At 41.4% G+C, this 16,707-nt stretch overlaps 1 protein-coding gene across 1 annotated transcript in view; it reads left to right on the top strand.

Moving 5' to 3' along the window:
- The window catches only part of LOC138663645 (oocyte zinc finger protein XlCOF22-like), a 63,973-nt gene extending 53,370 nt beyond the window's left edge, over positions 1–10,603 (top strand). Inside the window, exon 7 of the mRNA XM_069749925.1 lies at positions 7,092–10,603. Within this exon, the coding sequence (XP_069606026.1) occupies positions 7,092–8,260 (1,169 nt within the window). The 3' untranslated portion in view covers positions 8,261–10,603. The remainder of the gene's footprint in view (positions 1–7,091) is intronic.
- Positions 10,604–16,707: the final 6,104 nt, after the last annotated feature.

Genomic DNA, 16,707 nt, shown 5'->3' with positions numbered 1-16,707 from the left:
AGAACTGATCAAATATAAGGCTAATATTATATGCATACAGGAATCTAAATTTCTTGAGGGTAACCATCCATACTTCACACACCACAAATTTCAACACATTTTTGAGGCATGCAATACAAAAAAGAAAGCAGGTGTAATAACAATGGTAGAGAGCTCTACCCCATTCGAAGCACTAGGCGAGTACAAAGACAAAAGAGGTCGATATCACATCTTGACCTGTAAAATAAATGACCAGGAATGTACATTCGCTAACATCTATGCCCCAAACATAGGTCAGATCCCTTTTTTGAACAAGGTCATGAAGAAAATTGAAGAAGTCAAAAGAGGGAATTTGTTTCTGTTGGGTGATTTTAACATTACGCCAGACAAATAGCTAGACTCATCTTCAAAAAATAGGCCAAGTGCAGATTGTCTTAATGTATGGTTGGACAAGAACGAGGTGTTCGACACCTTCAGATGCCTTAACTCAAACTCCAGAGAGTTCACACATTTTTCAGATGTGCACCAAACAGCCTCACGAATTGATTTGATTCTCACTGACATATTTTCCTTGACCAAATTTAAAGGAATTTCAATTGGTGACAGAACAATTTCTGATCATGCCCCAGTCGCCGGGAAAATTATGATAGGTCCCCCTCTACTAAACGCTAAACTTTGGAGGTGTAGCGCAAAAATCTTACATAACCCAGTAAATAAACTAACAATCCATAAAGCCATCACTTATTACTTTGACGACAATAAATCAGACATGACAAACCCCTGCAATAACTGGTGTGCCCATAAGGCAGTAATCAGGGGAGTGATAATGGGTATAGCCTCTAAGGAGAAAAAAGAGTCAAGAAAAAAGATCCAGAACTTATCAAACAAAATTCGCGAATTGGAAAACAAGTCACTAAAATATACCACACCCCCCCAAAGTTTTCAGACTGAACTAACTAAACTGAGAGCTGAGCTTAGAGAGTTATTATTCTCACCATATGATGCCATTGTGAAAATGTCTAACTATAAGTATTACACTTCCCACAATAGACCAACTAAGTTTATGGCCAACAAAATCAAAAAGAAAAGGATTAGCAACAGGATTAGCAGAATCAACAAATTGGATGAGAAGGGTAAAACCTCGCACCCACAAGAAATAGCGAATGAATTCGCAAAATTCTATTCAAAACTCTATAATATCAATCCCAAACAGAATGACCCCTTAAATAAAAAAGATAAAATTGACAAAATCAAAACATTCCTGTCGCAAATTAATCTACCCACTTTAACACCAGACGAACTCATATCCCTTAAAGCCCCAATTACACCTGCTGAGATAGAGAGTGTAATCAAGGAAATCAGTCTTCACAAATCTCCTGGCCCTGATGGGTTCACAAACGCCTATTTTAAAGCCTTCTCAAATGTTCTCTCACCACACTTGGCTGAAGTTTTTAACTATATTTTCCAGGGAGGCTCTTTTCCCCCGGAGATGTTGATGGCTACGGTATCGGTAATTCCTAAATCTAAAGGAGACCCTGAAGCCATGGAAAACTTCAGACCTATTTCCCTTATAAACGTAGACATAAAGATCTACTCCAAAATTTTGGCGGACAGGATTAGTCTAATTCTACCAAGACTAATACCCAACAATCAGATGGGATTTATAAAAGGAAGGCAACCAGCAGATGCGACTAGGAGGATCATTGACATCATGAGTTGGGCGAGGCAAAACAAAATACCCTTAGCCTTACTATCACTTGACGCCGAGAAGGCTTTCGACAGAGTCGACTGGGACTTTCTGAGGGCAAGCCTAGCTAAATTTGGGTTTGACGATTCTATGGTATCCCATATTATGGCCCTATTCTCAGAGCCTAGAGCCAGCATCTGCTGTAACTGCCAAATCTCAGGTCCCTTCAGTATCAAAAATGGCACCAGACAGGGGTGTCCCCTTTCACCCATTCTGTTCAACTTAGTCATAGAACCCTTGGCCGAACTGATTAGATGCAACAATAAAATTACGGGTATCTCCCCCTACACACGGCATCACAAAATAACATTATTTGCGGATGACATAATATTAACCTTATCAAACCCAGAAATTTCAATCCCCGAGACTCTATTAAATATTAAAAGATTCTCTTCACTTTCAAATTTCAAAATAAACGAAGCCAAGTCCAATATCTTGTCCATGGGCCTAAACAAAGATCAAATTCAAGTCATAAAAAACTCAACTTTATTGAACTGGTGTGAGAAAGAGTTTACATATTTAGGTATCTTAATAAACAAGACTATGAAAGGGACAATAAAATCTAACTTTAAGCTATTAAGTGAGATAATAAACAAAGAGAATATTGCTCATAGAGATAATACACTATCATGGTGGGGTAAAACCCTTACAATGGGGTTATTCATTGTACCGAAACTTCTTTACATCCTCAGATGTATACCCTTACCAATCTCAGACATTGGCTTTACCCACCTACAGGCACAGATCAATGCTTTTATCTGGAATTCCAAGAAACCAAGAACAGCCACACAAACCCTTTACAAAAAGAAAATCAATGGAGGGATCAATATTCCAAATCTTAAAGCACACTACTACTCCCTACTAATAAAACAAAGTTTACACTGGCTCCAAAACTCAGACCCTCCAGTATGGCTGGACTTAGAGATAGCAATAAATCGTAATTGCCATCCAAGATCAATCATCTACAAAGCTTTATTTGATAACCTACCAGACTCTGTAACACACCCCCTCTTCCAGGCGGTGGCTAAGGCTTGGCATAAATTATCCCATAAAAAAAAAGGCTTAAAACAATCAGATATTTTAAAATAAATGCCCATCTCACTGGTATACTCTATAATCAACCAAACTCTGCCTAAGCTATGGGCAGACTCAAAAATTAAAAAAATAGGGGACATTTACACGGGTCAGACATTTGTGAGCTTTCAAACCCTGAAAAACAAGTTTGGCATTCACCCATCCTCCTTTATGGAATTCCTGATCCTCAAAAAGAACATCGGGTCTTTCATAGGGGATAAACCAAAACTCTCAGAATCATCAATTAAATTATTAAACAACATTGGACACCATATATTTTGGAGTCATAAATTTATCTACAATAACTTTAATTTTGACTTCAATCTCTCCAAAAGCCCTCCAATGATAAAATGGGAACAAGACCTAAAAAACTCACATAACATCGAAGACTGGGAAGAGGCCATAACCATTTCCTATCAATCAACTCTCTCTATGTCCCTCCAAGAAACCCATTTTAAGGTGTTGTCGCGATGGTATTACACTCCAAGCAAACTAGCACACATTAGATCCATAAATTCCTCCCAATGTTGGAGAGGATGCGGCCAAAGAGGCGACATGATGCATGTTTTCTGGAGTTGCCCAACGGTAAATTCTGTTTGGACAAAAATTTCCAATGATATTCTTAGCAAACTCATCAACGCTCCCTACACTTTACGACCTCAAACTGCCCTACTATCATTAGGGCTTGAACAACTAGACCATAATCTGAAATTAATTATAATCCACATATGCCTAGTGGTAAAAAACAGTAAGATATAATACTAAGAATTTCCCAACACAGATCACATGAATCTCAATTTGCAATATCAAATAACCAATTTACAAAATTCACAAAAAAATGGTCTAGATGGGATCAGATATTCCCTACCCCGATTACGTGAAGAGTCAGACAAGTTCATGCTCCATTCAATAATTATAAAGTTATAAATTTGATCCATGTTTCCAAATTGCTCTAATTTCCTTTCTTGGTTATACACCAAGATGTTTAGTGTTTCTCTTAAAGTACTAATGATACCAACAATATGTTTGATTGTACTTTATTCTATTTATTTTCTTTCCCTCTTTTCCCTCTCCTCCCTCCCTCCCCCCTCTACTTTCCATCCCTCCCATTTGATTTGCTTGTTTGTTAAAATTTCAATAAAATATTTTGAAACCAAACTTCACTTTTATGATCGACAACATTAAATGTGCCGTGAGGCCAAGTGTGAATTTCTGTGCAATAACAACAGAGTTTCCCTTTTTCCTGACTTTTCAGTTTGTATTAAAACTAACTAATTTAGAGGAGGATTGTGATAAACTACATAAAAACATTACACCTGTGCCATGATATATCTCTAAAATGTGCGTGGCTGATGGCTGTAATGTACATTAATTCATACCTGCATGAGATGTGTTGGCATGGCTCGAGCCCTGGTTCCACGTCATGAATTCTATTATGTTTTCGATCATAAGGAATTCTGATTACTGCACAAAACCCACATACTGAAATGAGGAGTACTAATACTTTCTCTACTGTTTTGGTCAGGACTCACAGTAGCTTCAATAGTCCACCATAAATGAACACAACTCTGGTTTACTGTTAGAGTTCTCCCCTCATATTTATGTTGTTGTTGGGGATGTTACATAATTTTTTAGCTCTGTCTTTTTTTACCTGTTCATTCTGTATGATAGTTTGAGAGTGGTGGAATCGGCCTGCCTCACTTATGTGAGTCTGTAACTCCCTGATAGTCTTAACAAAAAGCTCTCCATCGCCTCCTCCAAATGCCTAAGATCTAAATTTAAAGTGAACCTGTCAGCAGGATTGTGCACAGTAACCTGCTGACAGTGTCGGGTCAGGTTAGCGCCTTTATACTGATTATATTGATACCTGGTGATGAAATCCGTCTTGTGGTTGTTGTTTAATCTTTATTTGTAGTTTTTAGTTAATGAGATTCTCGTGCTCTGGGGTAGGGCTGTGGGCGGGTTTTATGTAGTTCTCTGCTTCCATATTCATCTGTATTGGCTAATGACTGATCCTTCAGTGACCTGCCCCCTATTTTACGTAATGCATATAATAGCATTGATATTATTGTTGATAATGCCTATAATATGGTGGCTATTGTGAGGCTTAGAAAAAAAAATTACATCCAGCAAAATGACATCGGCAGTGCCTGTCCAGTAGCATCTGTTACTTATAGATGCTACTGTGCAGGTGCCACCACTGCCGATGACATTTTGCTGGATGTAATTTTTTTTCTAAGCCTCGCAATAGCCACAATATTATAAGCATTATCAATAATAACATCAATGCTATCATATGCATTATGTAAAAATGGGGGGCAGGTCACTGAGGGATCAGCCAATACAGATGCATATGTAATCAGAGCACCACATAAAGCCCCTTCCACAGACCCACCCACAGGCCGCCCACAGCCCCACCCCAAAGCATGAGAATCTCATTAACTGAAAACTACAAATACAGATTAAGCAACAACCACAAGATGGATTTCATCAACCAAGGTATTTATTGTAATCAGTATATTGACGCCGACCCGACAGTGTCTGTAGGTTACTGAGCACAATCCTGCTGACAGGTTCCCTTTAAGACATCTCAGGTCTGCACTATTATATACTGTTCTCTCTAAATGTGTAATATTTCTTCTTGAATCTCATCTGACAGAAAATATTGAACCTTACGATAGTTTAGATTGTGAAGTCACTGAAACTCTTACACTAATTACCCTAGAGAGGTTTCACCACTAGATACTCATTTATTACTGATGAAGACTGTTGAGTTTGATAATTTCAGTAGATCTGTTATTGTCTGTAGTCACAGTTTTCAACTACAATAGTTAGTGTCCAAAATAGTCTGATTTAACCTCTTCCCGCAGCCAGTTTTGTGTTCCTAATCAGGCCCCATTTTTAAAATCTGATGTGTGTCACTTTATGTGGTGATAACTTTGAAATTATTCACAAAGCATAATAGGAAACAAATGGATCTTACAAATTATTTTCCAACTTTGCACAATACCCTATACAGGGTTGTGCACTACTGTCCGGGCACATGGCAGTGTTCAGAAGGGAAGGAGCGCTATTTAGCTATTTGTTTGAATGCAGATCTTGCTGGAATAGTTTGCAGACACAATGTATTGGGAGCACTGTAAGTGACCACCAGGCAGCTTAAAAGATGTCCACCATGAAAATGCTTGGCATGATCTTCTCTGCTTCCCATATCAAGGATTGCCTTGCTCATCGCCCTTTAACACCCTTACATGGATCTGAACTTACACTGGGACCCCTAGGCTTGGACCATGGTGTTACCTGCTATTATATGGTGTTATATGGCAAGAAGAATAGTCAGGTAGCTGGGTCAGAACCTGAAGGACAGAATACAGGATCACAAGGCACAAGAGTAGTCAGTAAATGGGCCATGGTCGCAGCAGGAAACAAATACACAAGCTGCAAGATGAGCACTGAGGACTGAACCAGAGGAGAACAGAGTTGTATCTGGCAGATTCCGGCAATATGCTTTGAGCTTTAGTAGGGGGTGGTACTTTCCAATTGGCTGAAGTATGGAGTAGATTACTCCAGCTGGACAGCAGGAACAGATCTCAGATGAGATTGGACACACCAAATGCAGAAGCGCTAATATAACTAAATGACAGAAAACCAGAATAGTCAAAAACCCCATAATGTGATTTCATTTTATGAATTAATTCGCTCAGGGTTATAATCTATAGGAGGAGTGAATATTTTGACTCCACAGCCACTTTCTGGAAATTAACACGTAGTGGATGTGGAACAGTGAAAATTACACATTTGCCATTTTATTACCCAATACATAGTGCCCAGATTGTGCTCCAGGAGACACACACAATAAATTAAATGGGTTCTTCTTTATAATATTGCTAAATACAGGGATCCTAAATGTTGTTTGCGCACTGCAAGACTCAGAAGTGAGAGCAGATTTTGCTGGATTGCTTTATAGAAACCATGTAACCTCCATTGAAAGATGTTTTCCGTTGAAAGATGATGGACCTGAGTGGAGACTTGTCTTTTGTGAGATGAGAATTTGTATTATTTTCCCCTACATAACATTGATTGTTTTTTTTTTATTCAATATTTGGGAGGCAGAATGAACAAACAGTTGAACACCACGCACTACTGGTTCATCCAATAAGGTTTTCTATTAGACTGTGAACTGTCATTGTCTTTGTAAATAATTAAAGTTTTTTTTACATAGCTTGCCATTTTTATGGACAGTTTAAGTAGAAATGTTATTAAAACATAATTATTTTTTTTATCTTGGCAGATAAGAGGGACAGGAGATCAGTGGGACAGCTGACATCTTCAATTTTTAAATCTGATGATCTTGAGATCCTACAAGATACAACTGAAGTGATTGCTATCACGCCAGATATACCATCATCTATTCACAGCAAAGATCTGTCATCTGATCCTATGAAACAGGTCCCATCTTCTGATTTATTATTGACTACCAAGGAAAATCAAAGTCTCAAAAGAGGCATTAAAAAACAAACTGCTCCTAAAGCAAAGAAGTCATTTTCATGTTCAGAATGTGGGAAATGTTTTACCCAAAAATATAATCTTGTTATACACCAAAGAACTCACACAGGGGAGAAGCCTTTTTCATGTTTACAATGTGGGAAATGTTTTAAACAGAAATCAAAGCTTGTTACTCACCAGAAAATCCACACAGGAGTGAAACCTTTTTCATGTTCAGAATGTGAGAAATGTTTTGCACAGAAATCAAATTTTGTTATCCACCAGAGAACTCACACAGGGGCGAAACCTTTTTCATGTTCAGAATGTGAGAAATGTTTTGCACAGAAATCACATTTTGATAAACACCAGAGAACTCACACAGGGGAGAAGCCTTTTTCATGTTCAGAATGTGGGAAATGTTTTATCCAGAAATGTAATCTTGTTATACACCAAAGATCTCACACAGGGGAGAAGCCTTTTTCATGTTTAAATTGTGGGAAATGTTTTAAACAGAAATCAATGCTTGTTTCTCACCAGAGAATTCACACAGGAGCGAAACCTTTTTCGTGTTCAGAATGTGAGAAATGTTTTTTACAGAAATCAGATTTTGTTGCCCACCAGAGAACTCACACAGGGGAGAAGCCCTTTTCTTGTTCAGAATGTGGGAAATGTTTTAATTGGAAATCAGTTCTTGATAGCCACCAGAGAACTCACACAGGGGAGAAGCCCTTTTCTTGTTCAGAATGTGGGAAATGTTTTAACCGGAAATCGGTTCTCGATGTACACCAGAGAACCCACACTGGGGAGAAACCTTTTTCCTGTTCAGAATGTGGGAAATGTTTTAGCCAGAAATCGGATCTTTATGGCCACCAGAGAACCCACACGGGGGAGAAGCCTTTTTCATGTTCAGAATGTGGGAAATGTTTTAAATGGAAAAAAAATCTTAATAGCCACCAGAGAACCCACACAGGGTAGAAGCCTTTTTCTTGGTCATAATGTGGGAAATGTTTTAATTGGAAATCAGTTCTTGATAGCCACCAGAGAACTCACACAGGGGAGAAGCCCTTTTCTTGTTCAGAATGTGGGAAATGTTTTAACCGGAAATCGGTTCTCGATGTACACCAGAGAACCCACACTGGGGAGAAACCTTTTTCCTGTTCAGAATGTGGGAAATGTTTTAGCCAGAAATCGGATCTTTATGGCCACCAGAGAACCCACACAGGGTAGAAGCCTTTTTCTTGGTCATAATGTGGGAAATATTTTAACCGGAAAGTGCATCTTGTTAGACATTGGAGCAGCCACACAGAAGAGAAGCTTTTTTCATTTTCTTAATGTGGTAAATATTTTACTTGGAAATCAACTGTTAATAAACATTAGAGATGTCACATAGCGTAGAAGCCATTTTTTATGTTCAGAATTTTGGAGTCGTTGGTCTACAGAAATAATAGAGGAGAAAATATTGCTAAACCAGGCACATCAAATCCATACATGGCCTTGAATATATGTGAGGCATTAATATAGTAACATAGCTAGCAATTCCGAAAAAAGACATTTGTCCATCCAGTTCAGCCTATATACCATCAGAATAAATCCCCAGATCTACGTCCTTCTAAAGAACCTAATAACTGTAAGATTCAATATTGTTACGTTCCAGGAAGACATCACCACCTCCTCAGGCAAGGAATTCCAGATTCTCACTGCCCTAACAGTAAAGAATCCTCTTCTATGTTGCTGGAAAAACCTTCTCTCCTCCAGAGGCAGTGAATGCCCCCTTGTAACCGTCACCTTACTTGGTGATCCTCAGAAAGATATTTGTATTGTCCCCTTATTAACTTCCGACAAGCCTACAGCCTGCAGCGATCCTCAATCTACTGAACCTCCGCACGACCAGCTCTACCCTCTCATAGTGTATCCTCACCCATCCCCTGTAGACTGTGAGCCCTCGCGGGCAGGGTCATCTCTCCTTCTGTATCTGTTAGTGCCTTGTTTTTGCTCATTTACTCATGTTTATTGTACTTGTCTATATTTGCCCCTTTTCACATGTAAAGCGCCATGGAATAAGGCTAGTTTCACATTTGCGGTTGAGTCTGCAGCGTATTGTCCGCAAACGCATGCAAAAACGCATTATAACGCAGCATTTTTTATCTGCATCAGCTTACGCATGACGGCAAAAAAAGCGTGTGCATGCGTTAATATGCCTTTTTTGTCTGCGTATGTGTTTTTTGTACGCATGCATTCAATATTTCCAGGAGGGTGTGTCTCAATGGGCATGTCTCAATCAGTTCCTGGACATGCGCAGTCTGAAGTATGCAAGTGCATCGAACGCATGCCTTCGCAAGGACACGCGTACGCATGTGTTTCGATAGAGAGTAATGCGTTTTTGTTACGCACTCATCCGCATACTCATGACTGCACATATTTGATGGAAATTTGCCGCCTCAAAAATTGCAACATGGTGCGTTAGATGCGCCCCCCCGCACACAGCAAAAAGGCGCATGCATAAGCAAATGCAGGCGAACGCATGCGAACGCATGTACCTGCGTACACCATGTTAAAGATAGGGACGCCTGACGCATGCGTATGTATGTGTCAGAAACGCTGCGGACACAACCGCAATTGTGAAACCAGCCTAATAATAACCGAAATTGTATCTTCTTAAAGGGGTTGTCTCTTGTCATTCCTCATGTTTGCTGACAAAAGGAGAAGACTAAACTTTATTAACTCCAAGTGTAAATCTCTACCCATAATTCACCCCCAGAAGATGACTAATAGGAAAAACATTTACCCCACTTTGAGTATATAGGGTGAGGTGATGTATACATACTCACTCTCCAAGCCTCTCAGTTCTGCGAGTTTTGTCATCCTCAACAAAGTCAACTCATCAAAAGACTTTATTTAATATTGACCTATATTCAAGCCAGACTAGATGAAAAAAAAAACTAAAATGCTGTATCATGTCCGAAACAGTCAGAAAACTAGCCATATATAGGCAGACCCCAGACTTCAAATATACTTTGTAAGTTTATAAGCCACTCCAGTGGCAGTCAGTCAGGAATAATTATTGTGTTTTTCCTCCTGTAGGGACTGCCCTTGTTTGGTATTGTAACAGCAGTCAATTAGTAGTGCAGACAAATTGTCCTAGACTAAACTCAGTTTTCAGACGGCCCAATATGCACCACTTTCCTGCTCCAACGATGATTTGCAGCTTCTAACTAATGGCCATGCTAAAGTCAGTCATAACAAAAAAAGTAGTTTGGTACCATGTTAGCCAGTAGAAAATGCACTATATTTTGTTAGCCATTAAAAGTTATCACACCCACAAGATTCCTATTTTGTTTCTCCCACTGAGAGCACTCTATATCTTTTTTACAGTCAGTTGTGGAATGAGTGCAATATCATTATAAAGACTAGGAATATTTGCAATCATAATGTCTTGGAGATCTGTGCAGTTTAGTATGAATATAGAACCTATCTCTGGAAGTTAACCCTTTACCCCCAATTGTGGTTTGCACGTTAATGAACAGGCCAATTTATAACTCTTGAACGCTTCAACGGATCTTGGCGATTCTGACATTGTTTTCTCGTGACATATTGTACTTCGTGATAGTGGTAAAATTTCTTTGATTTAACTTGCGTTTATTTGTGAAAAAACGGAAATTTGGCGAAAATTTTGCAATTTTCCAACTTTGAATTTTTATGCCCTTAAATCACAGATATGTCATGTAAAATAATTACCGTATATACTCGAGTATAAGCCGACCCGAGTATAAGCCGACCCCCCTAATTTTGCCACAAAAAACTGGGAAAACTTATTGACTCGAGTATAAGCCTAGGGTGGAAATGCAGCATTTACCGGTGAATTTCAAAAATAAAAATAGATCATTATTTCCCCATAGCTGTGCCATATAGTGCTCTGCACCGTTCATATTTCCCCATAGGTGTGAACCATATAGTGCTCTGCACCGTTCATTGTGCCCCCTAGCTGTGCCATATACGGTGCTCTGCACCGTTCATTGTGCCCCATAGATGTGCCATATACGGTGCTCTGCACCGTTCACTGTGCCCCATAGCTGTGCCATATACGGTGCTCTGCACCGTTCACTGTGCCCCATACATAGCTGTGCTGTGCCATATACGGTGCTCTGCACCGTTCACTGTGCCCCATAGCTGTGCTGTGCCATATACGGTGCTCTGCACCGTTCACTGTGCCCCATAGCTGTGCTGTGCCATATACGGTGCTCTGCACCGTTCACTGTGCCCCATAGCTGTGCTGTGCCATATACGGTGATCTGCACCGTTCACTGTGCCCCATAGCTGTGCTGTGCCATATACGGTGCTCTGCACCGTTCACTGTGCCCCATAGCTGTGCTGTGCCATATACGGTGCTCTGCACCGTTCACTGTGCCCCATACATAGCTGTGCTGTGCCATATACGGTGCTCTGCACCGTTCACTGTGCCCCATAGCTGTGCTGTGCCATATACGGTGCTCTGCACCGTTCACTGTGCCCCATAGCTGTGCTGTGCCATATACGGTGCCCTGCACCGTTCACTGTGCCCCATAGATGTTCCACATAAATTTGTGCCGCCGCTGCCGCAATAAAGAAAAAAAAACACATACTCACCTCCCTTGATTGCAGCTCCCGGCGTCTCGTTCCGGCGCCTCCATCTTCCCGGCGTCTCTGCTCTGACTGATCAGGCAGAGGGCGCCGCGCACACTATATGCGTCATCGCGCCCTCTGCCTGAACAGTCAGAGAGCAGAGACGCCGGGAAGATGGAGGCGCCGGCCGGGAAGATGGATCGGCGCCCGGCGGCTGGAACGAGGACAGGTGAATATGCTATACTCACCTAGTCCTGGCGATCCTCGCGCTGTCCCCTCCTGTCTTCGGTGCCGCAGCTTCTTTCTCTATCAGCGGTCACAGGCACCGCTGATTAGAGAAATGAATAAGCGGCTCCGCCCCTATGGGAGGTGGAGCCGCTTATTCATTTCTGTAATAAGCGGTCCCACGTGACCGCTGAAGAGAGGAAGAAACTGCAGCGCCGAAGCCCGTGGGACGGCAGGGACAGCGCGAGGATCGCTGGGACTAGGTAAGTATACCTCAGCGCCCTCACCCGCCGACCCCACCGCTACCGTGACTCGAGTATAAGCCGAGGGGGGCACTTTCAGCCCAAAAATTTGGGCTGAAAATCTCGGCTTATACTCGAGTATATACGGTAAGTAACATTTCCCACATGTCTACTTTACATCAGCACAATTTTGGAAACAAACATTTTTTTTGTTACGGAGTTATAAGGGTTAAAAGTTGACCAGCAATTTCTCATTTTTACAACACCAATATTTTTTAGGGACAACATCACATTTGAAGTCATTTTGAGGGGTCTATATGATAGAAAATAACCAAGTGTGACACCATTCTAAAAACTGCACCCCTCAAGGTGCTCAAAACCACATTCAAGAAGTTTATTAACCCTTCGGGTGTTTTACAGGAATTTTTGGAATGTTGAAAAAAAATTAACATTTAACTTTTTTTCACACAAAATTTACTTCAGCTCCAATTTGTTTTATTTTCCCAAGGGTAAGAGAAGAAATTGGACCCCAAAAGTTATAGTGCCAATTGTTCTGAGTACGCCAATACCCCGCATGTGGGGGTTAACCACTGTTTGGGCGAATGGCAGAGCTCGGAAGGGAAGGAGCGCCGTTTGACTTTTCAATGCAAAATTGACTGGAATTGAGATGGGACGCCATGTTGCGTTTGGAGAGCCCCTGATGTGCCTAAACATTGAAACCCCCCACAAGTGACACCATTTTGGAAGGTAGACCCCCCTAAGGAACTTATCAAGATGTGTGGTGAGCACTTTAACCCACCAAGTGCTTCAGAGAAGTTTATAATGCAGAGCCGTAAAAATAAAAAATCATATTTGTTCACAAATATGATCTTTTCGCCCCCAATTTTTTATTTTCCCAAGGGTGAGAGAAGAAATTGGACCCCAAACGTTTTTGTGCCATTTGTTCTGAGTATGCCGATACCCCACATGTGGGGGTAAACCACTGTTTGGGCGCATGGCAGAGCTCGGAAGAAAGGAGCGCCGTTTGACTTTTCAATGCAAAATTGACTGGAATTGAGATGGGACGCCATGTTGCGCTTGGAGAGCCCCTGATGTGCCTAAATATTGAAACCCCCCACAAGTGACACCATTTTGGAAAGTAGACCCCCCTAAGGAACTTATCTAGCTGTGTTTTGACAGCTTTGAACCCCCAAGTATTTCACTACACTTTTTAACGCAGAGCCGTGAAAATGAAAAATCATTTTTTTTCCACAAAAATTTTTTTTTTAGCCTCCAGTTTTGTATTTTTCCAAGGGTAACAGGAGACATTGGACCCCAAAAGTTGCTGTCCAATTCGTCCTGAGTACGCTGATACCCCATATGTGGGGGGAACCACCGTTTGGGCGCAACCACCGTTTGGGCGCATGGCAGAGCTCGGAAGGGAAGGAGCGCCATTTGGAATGCAGACTTAGATGGATTGGTCTGCAGGTGTCACGTTGCATTTGCAGAGCCCCTGATGCACCTAAACAGTAGAAACCCTCCACAAGTGACACCATTTTGGAAACTAGACCCCCTAAGGAACTTATCTAGATGTGTTTTGACAGCTTTGAACCTCCAAGTGTTTCACTACAGTTTATAACGCAGTCGTGAAAATGAAAATACATTTTTTTCCCACAGAAATGTTTTTTTAGCCCCCCCCCCCCCCCCCCACAGTTTTTATTTTCCCAAGGGTAACGAGAGAAATTGGACTGCAAAAGTTGTTGTCCAATTTGTCCTGAGGACGCTGATACCCCATATGTGGGGGGGAACCACCGTTTGGGCGCATGGCAGAGCTCGGAAGGGAAGGAGCGCCATTTGGAATGCAGACTTAGATGGATTGGTCTGCAGGCGTCACGTTGCATTTGCAGAGCCCCTGATGCACCTAAACCCCCCACGAATGACACCATTTTGGAAACTAGACCCCCCAAGGAACTTATCTAGATGTGTTTTGACAGCTTTGAACCCCTAAGTGTTTCACTACAGTTTATAACGCAGAGTCGTGAAAATAAAAATTAATTTTTTCCCACAAAAATGTTTTTTTAGCCCCCAAAATTTTTATTTTTCCAAGGGTAAGAGAAAAAATTGGACCCCAAAAGTTGTTGTGCCATTTGTTCTGAGTAGGCCGATACCCCACATGTGGGGGTAAACCACCGTTTGGGCGCATGGCAGAGCTCGGAAGGGAAGGAGTGCCATTTGGAATGCAGACTTAGATGGATTGGTCTGCAGGCGTCACGTTACATTTGCAGAGCCCCTGATGCATCTAAACAGCAGAAACCCCCCACAAATGACACCATTTTGGAAACTAGACCCCCCAAGTAACTTATCTAGATGTGTTTTGACAGCTTTGAACCCCCAAGTGTTTCACTACAGTATATAACGCAGTCTTGAAAATAAAAAATAATTTTTTTCCCACAAAAATGTTTTTTTAGCCCCCCAAATTTGTATTTTCCCAAGGGTAACAAGAGAAATTGGACCCCAATAGTTGTTGTCCAATTTGTCCTGACTATGCTGATACCCCATATGTTGGGGTAAACCCCTGTTTGGGCGCACGGGAGAGCTCGTAAGGGAAGGACCACTGTTTTACTTTTTCAGCGCAGAATTGGCTGGAATTGAGATCGGACGCCATGTCGCGTTTGGAGAGCCCTGATGTGCCTAAACAGTGGAAACCCCAAATTCTAACTGAAACCCTATCCCAAACACACCCCTAACCCTAATCCCAACCATAGCCCTAACCACACCCCTAACTCTGACACACCCCTAACCCTAATCCCAACCGTAAATGTAATCGAAACACTAACTTTAGCCCCAACCCTAACTTTAGCCCCAACCCTAACTTTAGCTCCAGCCCTAACCCTAACTTTAGCCCCAACCCTAACTGTAGCCCTAACCCTAGCCCCAACCCTAACTCCAACCCTAGCCCTAACCCCAGCCCCAACCCTAAGCCCAACTCTAGCTCTAACCCTATTAGGAAAATGGAAATAAATACATTTATTTTAATTTTTCTATGTTTCCCTAACTAAGGGGGTGATGAAGGGGGGTTTGATTTACTTTTAAAGCGGGTTTTCTAGCGGATTTTTATGATTGGCAGCCGTCACACACTAAAAGATGCATTTTATTGCAAAAAATATTTTTTGCGTTACCACATTTTGAAAGCTATAATTTTTCCATATTTTGGTCCACAGAGTCATGTGAAGTCTTGTTTTTTGCGGGACGAGTTGACAATTTTATTGGTAACATTTTCGGGCATGTGACTTTTTTGATCGCTTTTTATTCTGATTTTCGTGAGGCAGAATGACCAAAAACCAGCTCTTCATGAATTTTTTTTTTTTTTACCGTTTATACTGTTTCGCGTTTGGTAAAATGGATAAAGCAGTTTTATTCTTCAGGTCAGTACGATTACAGCAATACCTCATTTACATCTTTTTATGTTTTGGCGCTTTTTATACGATAAAAACTTACAGAAAAAATAATTATTTTTGCATCGCTTTATTCTGAGGACTGTAACTTTTTAATTTTTTCACTGATGATGCTGTATGGTGGCTCGTTTTTTGCAGGATAAGATGATGTTTTCAGCGGTACCATGGTTATTTATATCCATCTTTCTGATCGTGTGTTATTCCACTTTTTGTTCGGCGGTATGATAATAAAGCGTTTTTTGCCTCGTTTTTTTTTTACGGTGTTCAGTGAAGGGGTTAACTAGTGGGCCAGTTTTATAGGTCGGGTCGTTACGGACGCGGCGATACTAAATATGTGTACTTTTATTGTTTTTTTTTTATTTAGATGAAGAAATGTATTTATGGGAACAATATATATGTTTTTTTTAATTTATTTAGGATTTTTTTTTTTTACACATCTAAAAAAATTTTTTTTACTTTGTCCCAGGGGCACTTTGCAGAGCACTGTGTCAGATCAGTGATGTGGCGTGCCCTGCTCCTTGCTTACAGGAGCCTGCTCAGGACCCGGAAGTAGTCCCTGCAGGACCCGGAAGTAGCCCCGCGGCCATTTTGGATCCGGGGCCTGCAGGGAGGAGATGCTCGGTACAAGGTGAGTACATCGCCTTGTACCGATCGTCTCAGGGAAGCCCGCAGGGAGCCCCCTCCCTGCACGATGCTTCCCTATACCACCGGTACACTACGATCATGTTTGATCGCGGTGTGCTGGGGGTTAATGTGCCGGGAGCGGTCCATGACCGCTCCTGGCACATAGTGCCGGATGTCAGCTTCAATAGTCAGCTGACACCCGGCCACGCTCCCCCCGTGAGCGCGGCCGATCGCGTATGACGTACTATCCCGTTGGTGGTCATATGGGCCCACCCCACCTCGACGAGATAGTATGTCA

This window comes from Ranitomeya imitator, chromosome 2 (genome assembly GCF_032444005.1).
Source record: "Ranitomeya imitator isolate aRanImi1 chromosome 2, aRanImi1.pri, whole genome shotgun sequence".
NCBI classification, from domain to species: domain Eukaryota; kingdom Metazoa; phylum Chordata; class Amphibia; order Anura; family Dendrobatidae; genus Ranitomeya; species Ranitomeya imitator.
This window is presented reverse-complemented; position numbering and strand designations above follow the sequence as displayed.